We start from the raw sequence: 21,274 nt of genomic DNA on the forward strand, positions 1-21,274 counted from the left end.
TTTTTCCATCTGAGAAACAAATCTACTGAACGATGGTATAAACATCCGCCGCCCCCGAACAAGCAGCCTGATCCAACTTCGCCCCCTTTGGAACCAAGCACACCTGCCCATCCCCATTCTGCGGCGCCAGCGTAATCGTATTCCCACCCGTAAAATCAAACAACTGAGAATTCGTCGTCTCCCCCTCCCCATCAGCTCTCCCACCACACGAAAAAATATGCGCCGTATCTCCCGCCGCTCGTCTAGCATCAAAGCTCAAACATCCTTGCATCAACGAACTGACCACTAAAGTTGCGCCCACGGCATTGTTGTGCTTGCCTTTGGTGATGAGGTCGAATTTCTCGTTGGCGCTTCCGGTGCATGGTTGTACAGCGATGGGGATGAGGTTCTGGCGGAAGTCGCCGGCGGTGGGGTCGATGAAGAGGCATTGGCCGTTGGCGGATTTGAGGGAGACGGAGGTGAATGCTCGGGTTGCGGTGTCGTCGCGTTGGTGGGCTTGTGCTGCTGAGGTGGGATTGAGTGTTCCTCCTGCGCGAGAGACGGGGACGGGTGTGGTTGGGTTGACGGAGGGGATGTTTCCCACTGCTGGTGGTGATGTAGCTTCTGGTGCGGTGGCTGTCTCGGATACGGCTTTTGAGACAGCACTGTCTATCGCTGGAGCTACGCTTGATTCTGGACGGATCATGGTGATGACTGTGGTGAGAGTGCATCCCGAGCCGGCAGCTGGGGCAGCAACTTCTGCAGGGGGTGTAGCTGCCGGTGAAGCTGCTTCTGGAGTTGAGGATTGAATGGTTTCAGCTGTTGCGGAAACAACTCCAGGTTTAGAAGCTGCACCTCCTCGGCCTCCTGTTGATGCGCCGCCGAAAGTGAAAGACTGACTTGCATCTCCCGCCTTGCAAGGTGCCTGATCAAGAACATTATTTGCTGTGACAGCAAGACAAGTACCTGCAGCATTCTTAGGCTCAAACGATAAGGGACCTGCACCGCCAGCGAAACCGAAGAGTTGCGAGTTGGTGACTTGACCACCTGAAATATTTTAGACGAGAATACAATGGCAACAGGATTGGCTTACCTCCATCAGCTCTTCCGCCACATGAGAACATGATGACAGTGTTGCCGGCTGCCCTTCGAGGATCGAAGTTCGCACATGCTTGAGTCTGCCCAAGTCAGTTCTGAAATATCGAGGGAACCGAAAGACATACAAGTGTGTTGACAATTAGCATAGTGCCAGCTTGGTCGTTATGCTTTCCAGCTGTAATGATATCCCATTTCTGCCCAGTGCTCCCGTCGCAATTCGCAACCTGAATGGGATTCAAGTTTGCACGAAAATCCCCTGACAGCTTATCGACAAATAAACACTTGCCGTCTGAAGTCTAACAGTTGTCAGCAAGCAAATGAAGTTTCAAAGTGGTCCGCTTACTTTGATCTCGGTGCCTGAGAAGGCTCGTGTAGCTGTATCATCTCTCTGTTGAGCCTCCTCGAAAGCAGCTTGGTTTAATGAAGTAACAACTCGTTTTTCCAGAGGAGAAGCAAAGGAAAGTGCCGCCGAAGTGAGCAGAAGAGAGATTGAAGCGATCATTTTGAAGAGTTGAATTGAAGTAAATGCTCTTGGCAAAGGAATGTAAGCTGCACAGCAGTTGGAAGTAGGAAACGCACTGAAAAGGAATGATAGAACAGAAATGAATGCAGAAGCTTGCGATGCAAGAAGAAAAAGAAGGTCAGAACCCGCGTACTGAACCTCCGAGCTATATACCTACCTTCCCGCTACGGCAATGGATCGATGCTCCGCGGTAAAAGGAGGAAGAAGCAATAGTTTAGGACGTTTCTATAAAGTTTCAAGGCTCACTCACGATCCCTCCCTACCGTCCCGAAGCGTCCGTTCTGTTTCCCACGATTTCCCGCCCACGGTGATCATGTTCGTCCCAAAACGCGCGAATGTGAGGATGTTGAAACCCGCAGTGTTGGAGATCTCGTCTGAAGTTGCGGGTGGCAAGGGGTCAGATCCGCCAACCGAGGATCTGACACCCCGACTGGGGGATTGATGGGATGGGAATCTCCCTGAAATCTTGGACACCACTCGATGACCCTGCAAGGGGAAGATTCAATGATTCGAAATGTGAGCTTGATTTTGTGTCAGGAACAGACTGGTCTGCAGTTGAAATTACGCGAGGTCTGATTTTCTGTACCTGTACGTTAGGCTGTCAAACATGTTCCTGCGTCAGCGGCAATGGCCTCATGACAGCGACCATCGCCGGCATTCAAAACAAGCCTCAAATCCAATCAAATCATCGGCTCCAGGTCACCAAACAAGCACATGCAGGTACCCGAACTCTAATCATTGTCAAGGTGTGTGTTTCTTTTCGGGGCAGGATGACCTCGGAATTCTAGCAACATCAAACAGAGCGGCTCGAGAACCGGTACCCTGCTCCAGGCCAAGAGTGACAAACAGAGACGATTACGCAGCGCATCGCCGAGGGATGGAAGGATAATAGAGGAGGTTAACCAAACTCCTGGGTTTCGTCACATTGTTTGATCTGGCGATCACTTCCCCGGATCTACTGAAAATCCACGACGGCATTTCCTCCCCTGAAAGGTTGTTGCCATCTGTCCCTGCAGGAACTGGCCTGTGACTCGCTTCTACTCGTTGAAAATCATCCACGTCCAGTCGCAGCAGACCAAGCCTCTTTCTGCTATGCCAAAACCCCAAAAGACAAACCTAGCTATCGTGACAACAAATATCCTTGAAATGAGCTGAATCAAGACAAGGTTCCCAATTTCCAAAAGCGTAGAGCCCAAACATGGCTCCCAAGAATGGTTGGCCAACCGGCGGGGTCTTCGTCAATACCTTGCTTTCCACGGCTACTGTCGTGAAGTTGCCGTCGGTTACTGGAGTCGAGAAGCTCATGAGATAGCTTGTTTTCGCGGCAGAAATCTTCAAGTACACAGGGTCATCATTTTCCAGTGGGTGGATTTGCTCCTGTTCGCTTAATCAGCACCAAGCTCAAATTTTGGGATATCTCTTCCTACTCACTGTGACCTCATCTGGGACATCTATTGGTGTCTTTATGATGATGGCCCTCTTACCAGTCGAAGTAAGAGTTACTCCGACACTCGCAAAAGAATGCATATCCCACCACAAAACCAGCCCAGCTTCGTATCCAGCCTTCTGTGGGTCAAAATCCAAGATCACGGAGAATATTTGCTCAAAAGCAGTCTGTCTCCTCAGTAGCATTGTCGGTGCTTCCGGAGATGTCAAGTTGTAGCATCCACCGTGGATAGTCAGCCAACCGGCCCGTTCAGTCAAAGACCAACATTTCTTCAGCGGTGTATCTGCTCGCGTCAGTCCACACTCTCCATCAACTCTCCGGATTACTCACTCTTCTCATACCAACCCAGCTCCAAATCTTCTCTTCTTAATTCAGCTTTCCAATTCTTCTCCTTCGCCACTTGAACAACACCCTCCGGTCCCTCCGTCACAATTCCGACATTCTTCCCACCATTAAAAACAGGCCAATCATCAACCCACTCCACACCAACCAAAAACGTCTCCCTCCCCAACTGCGGCTCCAACCACCTCCCCTCCTCATCCCTCATCGGCCTAACCCCCAACAAAACAGCCCACCACCTCCCCTCCCCATCCTCAAAAACATCCACATGCCCCGTCCTCTGCACCACTTCCTCCGGGCCATTATACCACAACGGCCCACCCTTCTCATTCGCCTCCCACGGTCCAAACACACCTTTCGAGCTACGAAATACCCATTCCTGGTGGCCTTGCTCGGTGCCACCTTCGGCTGTGAAAAGATAGTAGTATTTACCTTTTTTGATGATGTGAGAGCCTTCTGCGATCCCGAAGGGCGATTCGCGGATTACGACGGGTGCGGTGAGGGTTGTGCCTGTAGGGAGGGAGATCTCGGAGATGTGGATTGCGAAGTCTTTTTTCCTGGGATCGCCGCTACGGGGGGACATGCGGACGGTGGTTGAGAGGTACACATTGCCGTCGTCGTCCCAGAAGAGCTGGTACTTGTCAGATGATCCGCAGATTTATATCTTGTTGAGAGGCTTACGTCTTGGTCGAAACCAGGGTTGTCGAAATAGATTGGGTCTGACCAGCTCGATGAGTCCCAGATATTGGTGGTGGTTACATAGAAGCCTCGTGGGAAGATCCGTTCCTATTCAGTTGTCAGTCCTGTTTCAAAGCAGTAATTAGAAAACTTATAGAATCCTTCCTCCAGATATATTCTGTCGAAAACCAGTTTACGTATTCACGTGCACTCCAAAATCAACATCAACAAACACAAAAAACTTACATCCATCTGCGGTCTATACCTCGCGAAAACACCCGTACAAAGATACCACCTCCCAACCTTTCCTCCCTCCCCCTTCCCATCATCCTCGACTCTATGTCTCAACGTACTCGCCCAGCTCCCACCTCCCGCCTCCGGCGTCCGCATCTCAATCTGACTTCTCCTTGTCAAGGCATGACCGATTAATTCCCAGTTGAGGAGATCTGTAGAATGGTGGATTGCACAGCTGGGGAAGAGGTTAAATGTGCTTGTTGTGAGGAAATATGATGTTTTAGTTGAGCGGGAGGTGGAGCTTGGTGGGACGACACAGATTGAGGGGTCGGGTGCGAAACCGGGGATTATGGGGTTGGAGAATTTGGAGGTGGGCATGGTTTGGAGAGTTGAAGAAGGGGATATGAATAGTTTATTGCAAGGTTTTTTTTAAAGAGCAACTATCAGAAAGAAGCAGTTGGGACTGGGGGAATTCAACAAGTCTCAAAGGCTCGCTTGAAGTTAATCCACCAGTGAGAAGTCAGGATTGGGCGGGTACTCTTATGCTATTTCCAAGCACAGTAACATGGATTTCAGAAAGCAAACTCTCTTGTAGTCTTCAAAACATTTTTGGTCCTCGTTGAATACTACATCAGGTCATGAATACTTGGTGGCTAGGATAAATAAACCCCTACCCTGAAGGTGTGGTTCTAGGGCAGGGTTGTGAAATTAATTAATTAATTTAGTTTACCTTTAAAATAAAACTAATTAATCGAAGCTAATACTAAAATTAATGAAATTAATAAGAGTTTGTACTAATAGTAAATTAAATTAAGAAATTAAAAAATTAATTAAAAATTAATTAAAAAATTAATTTCTAAAAATAGTTAATTAGTAATAGAAGTATAACGAATTTTCTAGAAGGTTTTAGTAGGCTTATTAATAATTTAGAATTATTTATAAGGCTTATTAATTAATATTACTAAAAGAAAATCTAGAAAATTCTAAAGTATTTTAGTTACTTCTATTATATTCTATAGAATTCTATTATCAATATCATTAGAATATTCTAGATATTTTAAAAGTTCTATATAATAGAGCTTCGAATCATATCTCTCTTTTATTTTTCATCTTAAAAATCATACTCTATTATAACTCTAATAGATTATATACTCGACTTTTATATTCGACTCTTATATTTACTTATAAATAAACTTATCTTTATCTTATATCCGATTATATTATATAATAATCTTATATAATACCTTAAATAGATTCCTAAAGCTCTTTTATTAGTAATAACGATTATTCTTCTAATATAGAAGATAATTCAGTTATTATTAATAACGAATCAGAAGGTTCTAATACTTAAAATATAATAGAAAATCAAAACTCTATTATAGAACTTAATAAATATATAAACTCGAAGTATAATAAGTAATCTTATACTTTACCTTCTATTACAGAAGAAATGATTTATATATTTAAAAATAAGCTATTTTCTCGAACTTTATTACTCATTAATTATAATAAAGAAAGAGAAATAAAAGTAGCTTATACTTTATATAATTATAATAGTATATCTAAACTAGAAGGTTTTCAATCTTCTAATTATACTTAATATTATAAAAATAAGTACCCTACTATAGCTTATAATCCTAAGAGTAAATCTAAATTAAATAAAATAGATTTAAGTTAAAATAAATCTAATTTCTTTTCTTTAGATAACTCTAATAAAAGAATTAGGTCTAATACTCTAAATGAGTTTATAGAAGAAGAAGCTTTATCAAAAGTATTAAACTTTTTAATAGATAATAATCTTCCTCTAAATATATCTAGTTCAGATTCTTTTAAAGATTTATTAAATTATTATAATAAATCTTCACCTATTATTAATAAGTAGAAAATAAAAGAAATACTAGATTAAACTTATAATAACTCTTTAGAAGAATTTAAGTTCTTTATTAAAGAGCTTATTATAGAGAATAATACCTTATTTTCTATAGTATTAGACGCTTAGACTTCTAATAATTAAAAATCCTACTTAGGTTTAATTTTAATATATATTAATAATAATATTAAATTAAATTATAAGTTAATAGTATTTAAAGAGCTTTTAGAAAGTTATATAAGCTTATATCTTTATAATACTATTATAAGGATATTAAGTACTTATAATCTTAAATTAGAAAATATTATTTCTATTACTAGAGATAATACTTCTAATAATACGACTTTATTAAAGTATATTAATAATATTAATACTAATAAAGATAAAGACCTATTTAATATTAGGTGTTTATCTTATATTATTAATATAATAGTTCAAGATATTTTAAGTAAATATCTTATTACTTAAAAAGTCTAAGAAGATTTAAATAAGTTTACTAATAATATTACTAATAATAATAGTAATATTACTATAGACTCTAATTTAAACTTAATCTAAAGGCTTTAAAAGTGTTACGGACTACCTAGGAGCCTAGCGCTCCTAGAGGGATTCCTCTAAGAGCCTAAGGACTCTTAGGTAAAAGAGACTAAGAGATTATAAGCTTAAGGAGATACTTATTCCTAGAAGAAATCTTCTAAGAAAAAAGGGCTCTTAAGAGAACTTCTCTCTTAGGATTTTATAGTACTATAATAACTATATATATTATATAATCTAAGTACTATAGTTAAAGGTACTAGTTTTAATAACTTAATATTACGTAATAGATCCTTAGATCCTTAGATCTTATAGTAAGAGAAAGGATCTAAAGATCTATAGATCTATTCTTAAAGGATCTATAAAGATAAAGGTTCTATATAAAACTAGTATATTTATTATTAAATAAGAGCTTTATACTTAACTTTAAATAGTATTCTAATACTTAGTAACTATTTTCCTATTTATATAATATACCTAGCTCTTAATTATTAGAGATTAACTATAGCTTTCTATATTTATAGTAAGTAAATACCGGACTATTATACTTTAAGTACTTTCTTATTAAAGGTACTAACTTATAAAGATAATATATCCTTTATTAAAGGATTATTATCGAGTAATAACTTAGCTACTACTAAGACTTTTAATACTAAAAATATACTTAAGATCGCTGCCTTAGATCTTTATAGTAGAGACTAATTTAAGCTTAGAGTATACCTTATATAAGTTAAGCTTTATACGGGCTTTAATAGCTACTAGTTTACTATAGATACTAATAAAGTTCTTTAAGCTTTGTTCTTTCTCTAAAGATCTACTTTTAACTAGATTAAGATTTTCTTCTTAGATTATATCTAGAACTAAACTAAAGATAGAAGAGTCTCTATAGTAATAACTAAGGAATCTTAGAGGATTTTTATAACTTTTAAGGGTTTTAAGTATAAGATTAACTATGTTTTTAGTAATATTAATTAGAACTATACTACTAAGTGAAATATCTAGAACTTAAAACAGGTCGAGTTAGTAATTATATATATATTAGTCTGCAGACCTTTACTATGGAAATATAAAGGGAAATCAGGGGGTGCAGGTAATCCCGGTTAAGGGATAGACTTCTTTTAGATACGAACTAAAGGTTATTTAGGAGGTAGTATATATTCTAACCTATAGATACTCTTTATAATATATACTTTTAAATACCTTTAAACTAAACCTTAGATTTTAATATATATTAATATATACTTATTATTTATTTACTAGTACAATATTAATACTAATTAGTAGTTACTTTATACTATAGAATAGATAGGTTAAATATAATAAAGTTAACTTTTAAGATATAATACTAAATTAACATTAGCGGGCTCTTATTAAAACTAAGTAAAGTAAGCCTTATAGAGTAACTAAAGAACTCTTATTAAAATTAAGTAGAGTAAGTTCTATACTACTAAAGAATAATAGCTACTTTCTGATAGTTATTAAGATATTTCTAAAGCTATTTAGTTAGATATTTCCGAGATATAAATAATACTTTTAAAACACTTATAAATCGCCTCTAGTATAATAGCGACTTTAATAAATTAAGTTATAGAATAACTTGAAGTAAAAGTTAGAAGTAGTAGAACCTTAATATAAAATAAGATACTAACTCTTAAAGTATCTTTAGCTAGTCTTATAGTAGCTAATATTAATAGTCTAGTTTAAGGATTTATAGATTATTCTATAAGAAAAGGTATTAAGGGAGAGATATTATTTTAGGACTTTTAGGAATACTTTCTAGATTAAATAACAGATAATTTTAAGAAAATAATAAGTAAGTAATAATAAGAGCTCTAAGACTATCTCTTAAAGAATTAAGTTTATGTTTAGCGTTAAAAAGGATTACAGATTTCTTAAGCTCTTATAGTAGTAGTTTAAGTGTAAGAGAACACTTAGTTAGATAGATAAGAAACTAAACTACTACTAGACTTATTATTCAGCCTCTTTTTAAATAAGGTTCAGACTTATAATTAAAGAGAGAATTAAGTATAATAAATACTTTATTAAAACTTACTTAATATATTATCTCTATCTATAGAGATTATAGCCCCTAAGAATATAAAGATAAGGTATTAAGATAACTAAAGGAAGATATAAATAAGTAATCCTTTAAAGGGATAAGTTTTATTTTAATATCTAGACTTTTAAGGACCTTTATATATTAAACCTTTTATAAAAAGTGAAGATCTCTATAAAGCCTCTCTTCTTATTAATATTAAGAGAGAGGAGTTATTTCTGATAAGACTAGAGAGATAGTATACTAATTAGCCTTTAGTATAAAGACTAAGGGATAATAGTTTACTAGATCTTACCCTAGCTCCCGTAATATACCTAAAGGATAAGATATTACCCCTTTTTTAAGTACTTAGCTAAAACAGATTACGTTTAGAACTTATTTATCTAAGTTAGTATATTATAGAACTAATCTCTCTAAAATAAGTAAAATTACTAGTAAGCCTTAGTAAGATATATACTAAAGAGCTCTAATATAGTAAAGCTAGAGATTATCTTAATAAGAAGCTTTATATCTTTACTAACCTTTATTAATAGATATTAGTAAAGTTCATACTATAGTATAAGGTATTTCTATCTATACTTTAAGATAAAGCCTTATTATACTACTACTAGTACCTCTAGAATAAAAGGTACTTGTTTAACGAGCTAATATAAGCTACTTATAATAATTATAAGATAAAGGAGAGAGCTAATTAATACTTAAGTTAATAGTTTAGTATAACCTTTTTTATATTTTAAAATAAGCTACTTTAAAAAGGCAAATCAGCTTTAACACAATTAAAAAGCTTTATAAGAGAGCTATAAAGTATCTAATTAGGTCTTAAAGATAATAGTATACAGAATAACGAAACGCTATGTAATAAGCTAGTATAAGGAGTTTTAGGAAATCCCTTGTTTAAAATAGCTTTATTTAAGCTACTTCCGATATTCCCTATATTAATAAATAGCTTTCGCGTAGCTATAAGCGCAGAAATAATATAAGATTTCAGATCTAGATTTAAGAGATACTCCGGGAAAGATACGAATTAGTCTCGAATATATATTATAAATAATAATACTTACTACTTAGACTAAAGGATAAAGTTCTCTCTAGGGAATAAATATAGAGATAGATTCAAGGTATTCCTAGGCTATATAAGATATATTATCTATAAGAAGATAGACTATTATAGTAGCTATTACTCTAACTAAAAGCAGGTAGCTTTAAAAGTAAGGTATTTTATAGAATAGAAAGCTAAGAGTATTAGGCCTATAGAAAAGTCTTATAAGGTATATATAATATACCTTGAAGAAGAGGAGTCAGATTTAGAGCCTAATTAGAACTAGTTTAAGGGACCTAGTGAAGACTATAAAAAGGATAATTCCGATACTTTTATAAAAGATAATAACGACTATTCTAATAATACTAAAGAAGATATAGAGAATAGAGATAGAGTAGTATATTTTATTACTATTTTTTATATATTAGAAACAGAATATAATATAAGGTAAGTTCTCTAGTACTTTAAAGAACGTAGAGTAATTTATATCCTCTAAAATATAATCGAGTAACCTAAGCTTAAGATAATAATAGAAGCCTTTATTACTTAGTAGTCTAAGATAGTTTTTTAAGGTCTTTTAATTAACATTAGAGCGTTAAAGAGAAATATAAGCAGTCTTAATTAGTTATAAGCTTTATAATAAACTCAGAAAGTTATATTTAATAAAAAGGAAGCGAGATATTATTAGATTTAATTCGGAGCTAGTATAAGGGTAGTGTTAGGAACTATTATAATTAATACACTTATCAGATAGTTAGAATTTATAATTATAGATACTAATATACTGTTCTTAATATACCTTTAATAGCTTGATAAGCTAGGGATCTACTATAATAACCTCACTAATACCCTAGTTTAAGGGGATATTAAGCACTTAATTATCCGGAAAAGTAGATATATATAGCTTCTTTTAGATTAATATCACTAATTATTAGAGTATTCAGATAAAGATATATTAGCCTATTACTTAATAGAAACAGAGATTTATAGACTTTATAGGCAGTTTAGTCACTTATTAGTATAACGTTTATAATATCTTTTAGACTAAGCAGGTCATATACTAGATTTTAATATTATATAATAAGTGAAGGAGATATATAAGTATTACTAAAAGTACGTAGACGCTTTATATTAGTTTTGATTCAGACTTTATAATAATATTAACTTTAACTATATAGTCTATGTTAATATTATAATATTTAGCGACTAATATACCTTTTATATAGTTAATAAAGTAACAGAATTCAAGGCAGTAAGATAGCTTTAAAAAGAGTCCAGTTTAGTATTTGCTTAATTTATATTTAACGTATTTAAAGCTATATAAATTAATATATATTTAAGATTACCTAACTTCTTAGTCTATAACTATAAAATAAACTTTAACTTTAAAGAATTTCAAAGCTCACTTAAGTTAATTAAAACTATCCCTAAACTTATTCTAGTAAAAGTATACTATTCTATTAGTAAGATAAAGAGATATTACTATCTACTTTACTATACTTATAAAATTATTATAAAAGAATATAAAGATCTTAACGTTAAAGAATACTTATAAATAGCTATTAAAGCTATAAATAATACAGCTAGACTTAATAGCTTAGTCCTTATGTTACTAGTCTTTAGCGTATACCTTAAGATAACAGAATTAGATCTTTCTAATCTATTAGTCGAATAATAAGCGATAACTATTAAGAAAGCTATAAAGGCTATACGTAAGCTTTATACTATATAAAAAGTTAATAATATATTAGCTACTTAAAATAGCCTTAGAACTACTTATATTTATAATCTTTAGATTAATAATAAAGTACTTATCTAAAGAGAGAAATCTAAAAAGTAAGAAAGACCTTATAATTTCTTAAGAATAAATAATAAAGATTATAAGATTAATATAAAGAATAGTAAAACGTAAATGTTCTATTTTACCTTTATTTAACTGTTTATTATAGATAGCTTTAGTATTAAATAAAGAAAAGAAAAATTACTAGAGGATACTTAATATTAAAAATAGCTAACTTAGAAAATATCTGAATTAGCACTAAAACTTATCTGTATTAAGATCTTATTTATAGAGTAGATTAATAGACTACTAATAATCGATAATAATTATAATACTAAGATATATATAGTATATAATACTAAAGCGTTCTTAATAAAGAAGGAGATAAGAGATTAAGAGTTTTTTATCTAGCTATAATCAGAGAGTAAGATTATAACCCTAGGACTATTATTTTAAAGATCCTATTAAGTAGAATATAAAGCCCTTATCAAAAGAGGTGTTTTTATCCTTATCTATAAAGATAACCTTAAGGTGAAAGGCTAATGTATCTTTAAGTCTAGAATAGTAGATAAAGTTAAGAGTAAAGAGATAGTAAGCTTATATAAGAAATCTAAGCTTATTATTTAATACTTTAATAATAAGAGTAAATAAGAGATTTTAACTTAATTACTAATAATCTAATAGATTAGTTAAAGACTTTTTATATACTTAGCCGTAGTACTTAGCTATCTGGAATATATCTGAAATAACTCTAAATTAAAGCTAGTAATATAAGATATCACTTAAGTATATACTTAAGTAATAATAAAGCTTCTTTATAAGATATTTATATAGCTACTAAAAGAGATTACTAACGAGTTTTTACCTAGAATAATATTTATAATAGTACTTCTGTTATATAATATACTTAAGTCTAAAAACTACTAGTTTAATATATACTATAAGTATTATATAAGGAGCCTTTAAATAGAAATATTAACTTATAACCTATACCTCTTAGTAAGTACTAAAAGAACTAACGAGTTCGGAATCGTAAGGATATAAATAGATAATACTCTTATTTTAAAAGACGAGATATTCTTAGTAAGGGAATAAAAAGCGATTAATTAGGCCGGATTTATAACTAAGCTAATATAAGTCTTAAACCGATCCGAATCGCTAACGTTTAATAGGTATACTATTTATATAAAAAAGGATAGCTTTTATATATCTTATAAAAGTTAAGATATAAAGCTTAAATAAGTCGATATTACTAAGGGAGATTATAAGAAGGCTTACGTAAAGTAATAAGCTTATAGAGCTTACCTTATAACAATCTATTAGCTAGAAGCTACATTTAACTTATTAGTAGTAGTATAGTATTAGAATCTAATACTTAATAATATTAAGGCTTTAAATCTATATCTTAAGTAGTAGATAGAGAACTTAAAGAGAGGTCTATAGTATATTCTTATAGACTTAAGTTTTATAAAGATCTATACCTTTATTAATAGATTATTTATAAATAATAAAGACTTTAGCTTTTAGATTAGTTTCGTACTAGTAATTAGAACTAAATTAGAGGAGTTTTAAGGGTTCTCTCTTTTTAGTAACTTAATATATATAAGTTCTATAAAGTATAAAAGAGTCACTTAAATAGTACTCGCTTTAGAATTATATACTATAGTAGTAGGGATTAATATATTAATATCTCTAGTAACTACGGTTAATATAGTAACTAATAAGCTAAGCCTTTTAAGGCTTCCTACTGTAGTTTATACTGATTCTCTATCTCTTTACAAATATATTATTAAACTCAGTACTATAAAAAAGAAACGTTTAATAATTAATATTATAGTAATTCGTTAATTATATAAGTGTAAAGAACTAATAGAGATACGATAGATCGATAAAGTAAGCAACCTTACTAATACTATAATAAAAGCTAGTCTAAATAAAGCTCTTTAAGAGTTTATTAATACTAACTAGTTAATAGTAAAAGTAAAGGAATAAGTAAAAAAGTTAGATAAAGTCGATTTAAACCTGTAATAAAGGCGTTTTAACGCGTTCGCTTGTTTTTCTTTGTAACGGTCCGGTATTTACTCGCTATAAATACAGAAGGCTGCAGTTGATCTTTAATAATCGAGAGGTAGGTGTATCACGTAAACAGGAAGACAGTTACTAAGTATCAGAATACTATTTAAAGTTAAGCACGAAGCTCCTATCTAATAGCAGACGTGCTAATCTTATATAGAACCTTCGTTCGCCTTAGATCCCTTAGGATACTAGATCCTTAGATCCTTAGATCCGTTTCCCTATAAAGGGATCCAGGGATCTAAGGATCTATCACGTAACCTATTATCCACCGTGATCTAAGTAACTATTACTACTAAAGCATGAGTATACAGCAGTACTACTCGCTATCCTATATTATTTCCTAGCTAGTACTACCCTATCGATAGTACCGCTCCCTTATTAGTACTAATGCCCCTATAGTACTACTAATAGTTTTATTATTATATAGGTGCCAACTGAACTATAGCGCTAAGGGTCCGTAATACTATCCCCCTCTTAGCTTAGTGTGGTCCTTACGCTTAAGTATAACCTTGAGAAACGTCGATAGTTGCTAACGACTATCTTCCTTATCTATTATATCTGGTGTTGTAAAGAAATCGAGTATCGCCTAGATAAAGAAAAAACAAAGTATCTAGCTCGCGCTTTATATTAAGCGTGCCGCGTAACTCGTAAAGCCTTATTCCTTCTGCCGTAGCTTTTCCTATACTTACTTCTTAGATTTATCTATTTCGAAACGATACTCCAAGTGTATTCGCTTAAAGCGTTACGATTATAATACCTCAGGTTATATCAAGAGGTTTACTCTTAAACGACTTATGTGCCGGTTTAAGATAGGAAAAACCGCGACCCCTACTTATCCTCTAACACCTCTCTCTAAGCCTGTCGAGGATAATCCTACTTCTTAGTTCCCTGCTTTTAAACCTAACGCCTACCTAGCGTCCTTCTTTAAAGACCCGGTCCCTGACCTTAGGTCCCCTTCCTTCTAAGTAAGCCTAGATTTCTTTAATAGAATTCTTGTAGAAGCCTAAGGTAGTAGAAGTTAGATTTAGGTTCCTAAGTGTTTTCTAATTATAGGTACCCTTTCTATTTAATCAAATATTTTAGTTTACTATAGAAATACTAATAGTCGAGAATAGTCTCTACTTCGTATTTAGCGTTCGGATTAATCGGTCGTATTTCAGTAATAGGAGTAAGTAGTGCTCTTAGCAGTGCTAGTTCGAGGAGAGATATATAGAATACCGGGTAGATATTTATTATCTTTAGTAGAGCTAGTTAATAATTAACTAGTCCCTTAACTTTAGTAATCCTAAATAGTCCTAGCTTTTTATGATCTAATTTATAACTTAGTCTTTTAGTTACGATATTCTTTCTAAGTAAGTAGACTTTATCCCCCTCCTTAAGCGTTAGTCCCATGCTACGCTTTCTATTATAGTAAATCGCAGATCTCTACACGATAAAGAGAATATCAGCTAATAATTCTTCATAGAGCTATTTAAGCTCACCTGCCTATAGTATAGCTTCTTACGCGGTACTCTAACCGGCTATTAGTAGGTTATATACCGTGGGATTATACCTATAATTCGCGTAGAACAGTAATACTCTAATAGTCTCTTAATCCGCGCTATTATATATAAACTAGGTAAGTGGGAGTAGTTACACCTAGTTATCTTACTTATAGTTCATATAACACCGAAGATAAGTCTCTATTATCTAGTTAATTCGTTCTATCTATATATCAGTCTAAGGATAGAATACAGTTAATATTTTCTACTTTATTCTTAAGAGCGTAATAAGAGTTTTCTAGAACTTCGAGGTAAAGAGCTTATCTCTATCTAAGATAATCTTATCTAGTATTCTATAGCTTACGAAGATTATTCTAAGGAATACCTACGCTATCATAGGCGCGTCCTATATTCTAAGTACTAGTACTATATACACGTACTTTATAAACCTATCTGTTATTACATAGATTAAGTTATATACGATTCCTATAACTAGGTCTTTCGAGGGTAGTAGCTCGACTATAAAATCTAAAGCGATTGATTTCTATAGGTAAGGTAGTGTTATTAGTAACTTTATAAGCCTATACAGAGTATAGTGTGATACCTTGTTCTAGATATATATATCATACGATACTACTACGTCTTTAACTACCTTTCTTATTCCTAGGAAGTAGTATTCCCTAGATAGCCTAAACAGCGTCTTAGCTACCCTTTAGTGTTTATAAGCGGGTAGCCTATACTAGTACGTAACGAATTTAATCCTATCCCTAGTAGGTATATAGATTCGTCCTTAGTATAAGAGCGTGCTACTTGTAGTAAAGGAGAATCTTTCGCCTAGCTACTTCTTCTGTTCAGCTATAACTAGGTCGTTAGTATAGCCCTTCCAGATTTCCTTAGCGACCTAGCCTGTTAAGGCTAGCTATTAGTAATTAACTATTAGCGAATCGCTATCCTTCCGTAGTATAGTATAGGATTCGTGAGTTTTATTTACAAGATATTCTAGTTTCCTACTTAGGGCGTCGGCCCTAGCGTTTTCCGTTCCCTTAATATAAGAAATTCGAAGTTTTACAGTAGAGAGTGTTTTATACTATCGAACCTAGTGTCAGTTCAGTTCCTTAGTAGTTGTAAAGTAAATGAGATTCTTATAATCCGTTAGGATCTGTACTTCATAGGTAGCGCCCTTAAGGTAGACCTTTTATTCGCGTACTACATCTATAATTACTAGCAACTCTTTATTATATATATTATAGTTAAGTTCTACTAGTAATAGTTTCCGCGAATAGTAAGTGACTAGTTACTATCTTCTATCCTCGCCCGGCTAGCTAAGTATAGCTCTAATAGCGTAGTTCGAAGAATCTATCTCTATACGTATTTCTTTATTAGGAGTGAATAAAGTAAGTACTAGTTCCGTGATAAAAGCCGCTTTAAGTGCCTTAAACGCCCTTTATACGCTATCAGACTAGTGGAATTCCTTATCCTTGTGGGTTAACTCCGTGAGTAGCCCGGCGATTTTCGAGTAGTCCTTAATAAATCGCCTGTAGAAGTTAGTAAACCCGAGGAATAATTATACTTCCTTAATATTCGTAGGCCCTATCTACTCGATAATTACTTTAATCTTTTTAGGATCTATAGCTAATCCTACGGTAGTGACTATATAGCCTAGGAAAATAACCTTATCTATATAGAAGTTATACTTCTCTAGTTTAAGTAATAGGTAAGCGTCCTTTAGCCTCTAGAGAATAGCTATAATATCTTTTATATATTACTTCTCTGATTTAGAGTAGATTAGTATATCGTCTAAATAGTATATACACGTTACGTCTAAGTAAGGCCGTAAAATATTATTAATCAGACGCTGAAATATAGCTAGTGCGTTAGTTAAGCTGAAGGGCATAACTGTGTACTCGTAGTAACTGAAATAAGTACGAAATACTATCTTTTCTTCTTCTCCCTTAGCTATCCTAATAAAGTTATACACTTCTTAGAGGTTAAGCTAAGTAAAAATCTTAGCTTTAACGAGTCTATCCCGTAGCTCCTTAGCTAATAGTAATATATAACGATCCTTCTTTATAGCGTTATTTAATTAATAGTAGTCGATACATATTCGTTATCTACTGTCTTTCTTTTCTACGAATAAGATATTACTCCCTTACAGAGATTTAGACTCCCGGATAAATCCCTTCACTAGGTTTTTATTAATATATTACTTAATTGTTATTAAGTCTATCGCTGAATACTCCCTAAGTAGTTAGAATATCGGTTTAGTACCTAGTTCTAACTCGATCTAATGATTATAGTCCTAGTGTTTCAGTAAGGCCTTAATACCTCGTTCCTCCTTAAATAGTACTATAAACTTCTTATATGCTAATAGTATATCTTTTATTAGTAAACCCTTATCTTAGTATCCGAGCTCTTCCTTAAAGGTAGCGCTAACCTCTCGAATACTCACTGCTTTTATTCCCGGTGGATAATAGTAGTCTTAGTAACAACTAAACTTAAGTTTTCCTATCTACTAATCGATAACAGGATTATACTTTTCTATCTATAGTAACCCTAGGATAATATCGTGCCTTCTAATCCTAACGACGTCGAATTAGATTATTTCGGAGTATCTAGCGATACCTATATAAACTAGAGCGGTCTAGACCTCGATTAGTCTATCGGAGGCGACCTTACTATCCGCTAGTACTAGGTAGTATCCCTTATCCTTTACTTCAGTTAATAGGTAGTACTTAAGTATAATAGTAGGAGATATAAAGTTCCCTTGTGCCCTAGAGTCTACTATCGCCTGAAGCTTAACTCCCTTAATTTTAACCTTTAACATGAGATATTTATCTCTAATAGCAGTAAGTTACTGCACATAGAAATACTCCTAATATACGCTATAGTCGAGGACACTTTCCTATACCCTTCAATTACTATAGCTTAGGCTAACCTTATATACGAGCCCTATTCCGAGTTTAGTGTATATTACTAGGTTATATATCTCGTAATAGTACTAGCTGTTATTATTAACGTGGACCCATGTCCTATTATATTAGTTCTTAGCCCTGATTTCCTATTCCTCGCCTACCTCTAGTGGCGCGCTAGTGTTAAGAATAATAGTATTCTGGAGTAGTAAGTGCTATATAAAGGTCGTTAGTCCTTCCTAGCTACCGGCTATTCTCTATCCGATACGCTTATAGTCCCGGTAGACTACTTCGTACCTTGCCCCCTATAGTAGACCCCCTAAGCTAATAAGGCCTGGTTCTTAATAAATAACCCCGGTAGCTATATTAGTCTAGTGGCAAGTGTTATAGCTAACCTGATACAAGCTCTCTTCTCTTTAGGTAACTTCCTAAGTTTCACCTACTCTTAGTCCTAAGAGTTCAGGTTAAGGTAGCCCTAGTTCTAGAGTCTACTCGGGTTCCTAGGCCTCCTTCTCACTGTTACTTAGTATTAGCTCTATATCGTCATCTGGCCTAGAGCTATCGTTATCTTAATACATATAGTCCTCAGGGGGCGTGCTAACAACGGTTTACTCGAGCTAATCTATAATACTCGCAGAATCTCGCTTACTATTATTAGAATCGCCTAACTAGGTATAGATATAATTCTCCTTAAGCTCGTCTATAGTTATATATCGATATATCGCGGCGAGTTATCGTGTTAGTTCATTATAAGAGCTATATCCTATTATGTTAGTATATTTCTTATCTATCTACGACTTCTTTTATTAATAAGAGCTAGCTATATAACTAGGAAGGCTATACTCGAAGCATAGCTTCTTTTCTTATCACTTACTTATGACTTTCTTAGATAGCCCGCCGCTACATGGCTTTCCTTAATAACTTAGTTTCCGGAACGTCGTATTAAGTTCTATTTCCTAAGGGTAGAATAGTTTCTTGTTATTACTCCCTCTTCCTTGGTGTATATATATTCCGGAGCAGTATTAGCTCTTCTTCTCGAGTGCCCTCTCGTAGTTTCAGTTATTAATCTTAATAGCTATTTCAATAAGTTCTTGTAAGTTAGTAGGCGCGTCTAATCTTACTATCTTATCTTTTACTCCGTCTTTCAATCCTTTGTAGTACTATGCCCGAAGGGCGTTATTATTCTAGCTAGTCTGATTCGCGAATTACTAGAAGGTAGTAGTATACGTAGTTACTAACCCGACCTGCTTTAAGTTCTAGATATTCCGTTTAGTAGTACAGTTCTAATCGATATCGCTGAAGACACAGTTGATCCTATACTCGAAACCCTCGAAGGTTATAAAGATCTTCTAGGATTCCTTAGTTATTACTATAGAGACTCTCCTATCCTTAGTCTAGTTCTAAATATAGTCCGAGAGGAAGGTCTCGATCTAGTTAAAGGCAGATCCCCGGAGGAAGGACGAAGCCTAAAGGACTTTATTAGTCTCTATAGTAAACTAGTAACTATTAAAGCCCGTATAAAGCTTAACCTACGTGAGGTATACTCTAAGCTTAGATCGGTCTCTACTGTAGAGATCTAGGGCGGCGATCTTAGGTATACTCTTTAGGTCGAAGACCTTAGTAGGAGCTAAGTAGTCGTTTAATAATCTTTTAACAGAGGATATATTATCTTCATAAGTCAGTACCTCTAACGAGAAAGTACTTAAAGTATAATAGTCCGGTATTTACTCGCTATAAATACAGAAGGCTATAGTTAATCTCTAATAATTAAGAGGTAAGTATATCACGTAGACGAGAAGACAGTTACTAAGTATTAGAATACTATTTGAAGTTAAGCACGAAGCTCCTATCTAATAGTAGACATACTAGTCTTATATAGAACCTTCGTTCGCCTTAGATCCCTTAGGATACTAGATCCTTAGATCCTTAGATCCGTTTCCCTATAAAGGGATCTAAGGATCTAGGGATCTATCACGTGACCTATTATCCACTGTGATCTAAGTAACTATTACTACTAAAGCGTAAGTGTATAGTAGTACCACTCGCTGTCTTATATTATTCCCTAGCTAGTACTACCCTATCAATAGTACCGCTCCCTTATTAGTACTAATACCCCTATAGTACTACTGATAGTTTTATCATCATATAAGTGCTAACTAAACCGTAGCGCCAAGGGTCCGTAACATTCTTATATTAATTTCCTTATAACTCTCTTTTATTACTTGTTTATTTCTTTATAATTAAGTAAGATATCACGATAAAAACAACTTTTATTTTAAGACAATTACTCTCTGATTTAAAGTACTAATAAATAGTTTTATAATAATACCCTAATAGGGATTAATTACTAGTTTCACTATAAAAAGCTACTCTCGTATAAAAGTATAGAAAAGATACTACTATAAAGAACTAATTATGAAACTAATCTGAAATAAGGCTAAAAACCCCCTACTTTTACACGCTATTCTCTTTAAGACTACTATTAGTAGTTTCTCTCTCCCCTTAGGGAAGAAAAGGTAAAGAGGTTAAGTCAGGTACTAAAATACTATTACTACCCTTTTCTATCTTAAAGGGTTAATTAACTATAGTAAAGCTAAAAAGGCGAGTACCTAAGCTACTTCTATTATCAGAACTATTAAGACTACTAACTAAATTCTCTTTTAAACTGTTTTTAAGAGTCTTTTAAGTACTTATCCTTATATAACACTTTAATAAACCTAGATTATCTAATAAAGCCTTCTGCTTCCCTAATACAGTTCCTAACTTCTATAGCGTTATAAGTATTACTTATAATATAGGGTATTAGATCACGTCTTATAAAAAGAAGTAAGGGAAGTTAGTTAAAGAAGGAGAAATACTTATAGTATTTTATTTTACAATTTTAGCTATTTTATTACGTATAGTATAGACCTCTACTAACACGACTTTTATAGCTAATAGTATATCTTTTAGTATATTAGCTTTAGTAACAGAGATAACGTTCTAAAAGGCAGTACTAGCTTTAAGGAGGTTAGCTATATCTCTATTAGTAAAGGTATTAGTAAAGGTATAATACTTAATAGCTATATACACTAGGATCTACTTCTATTAGTTATAGAGAATTATTATTAGAGAAGTTATAAAAAGGACTTAGATTAAGGGATACTTATAAGTTTATATTTATCCTTATTCTTAGTATAATACTAGTATTTTAAGCTTATAAAACTCTAGAATTTATATAGTTTTAGATTA

At 33.6% G+C, this 21,274-nt stretch overlaps 2 protein-coding genes across 2 annotated transcripts; both read right to left on the minus strand.

Annotated features, from left to right (window-relative positions):
- Window positions 1-22: 22 nt before the first annotated feature.
- On the minus strand, window positions 23-1,579 carry ONS95_005739 (uncharacterized protein; the record flags this gene model as incomplete). Its single annotated transcript, XM_058499164.1, has 4 exons — window positions 23-1,026; window positions 1,073-1,157; window positions 1,203-1,373; window positions 1,421-1,579. The coding sequence occupies 4 exons, from the start codon at window positions 1,577-1,579 to the stop codon at window positions 23-25; spliced, it is 1,419 nt and encodes a 472-aa protein (XP_058351432.1).
- A 1,208-nt stretch (window positions 1,580-2,787) lies between these two features.
- ONS95_005740 (uncharacterized protein) lies at window positions 2,788-4,866 on the minus strand. Its single transcript, XM_058499165.1, has 4 exons — window positions 4,311-4,866; window positions 4,068-4,172; window positions 3,378-4,017; window positions 2,788-3,330 (listed from the first exon to the last, which is right to left on the minus strand). The coding sequence occupies exons 1-4, from the start codon at window positions 4,674-4,676 to the stop codon at window positions 3,002-3,004; spliced, it is 1,440 nt and encodes a 479-aa protein (XP_058351433.1). The 5' UTR covers window positions 4,677-4,866; the 3' UTR covers window positions 2,788-3,001.
- Between the last annotated feature and the right edge of the window lie 16,408 nt (window positions 4,867-21,274).

This window comes from Cadophora gregata, assembly GCF_030347475.1.
Source record: "Cadophora gregata isolate MNR1 chromosome Unknown scaffold_16, whole genome shotgun sequence".
NCBI classification, from domain to species: Eukaryota; Fungi; Ascomycota; class Leotiomycetes; order Helotiales; family Ploettnerulaceae; genus Cadophora; species Cadophora gregata.

Bases quoted from the DNA above. Each gene is read 5' to 3' on its own strand.
- ONS95_005740 (XM_058499165.1), bottom strand. From the start codon at position 4,676: ATGCCCACCTCCAAATTCTCCAACCCCATAATCCCCGGTTTCGCACCC. The intron at 4,173-4,310 runs GTAAGTTTTTTG...ACAACTGAATAG, and splicing joins GGTATAGACCGCAGATGGAT to GAACGGATCTTCCCACGAGG. The intron at 3,331-3,377 runs GTGAGTAATCCG...TGACGCGAGCAG, and splicing joins GCTGGGTTGGTATGAGAAGA to ATACACCGCTGAAGAAATGT.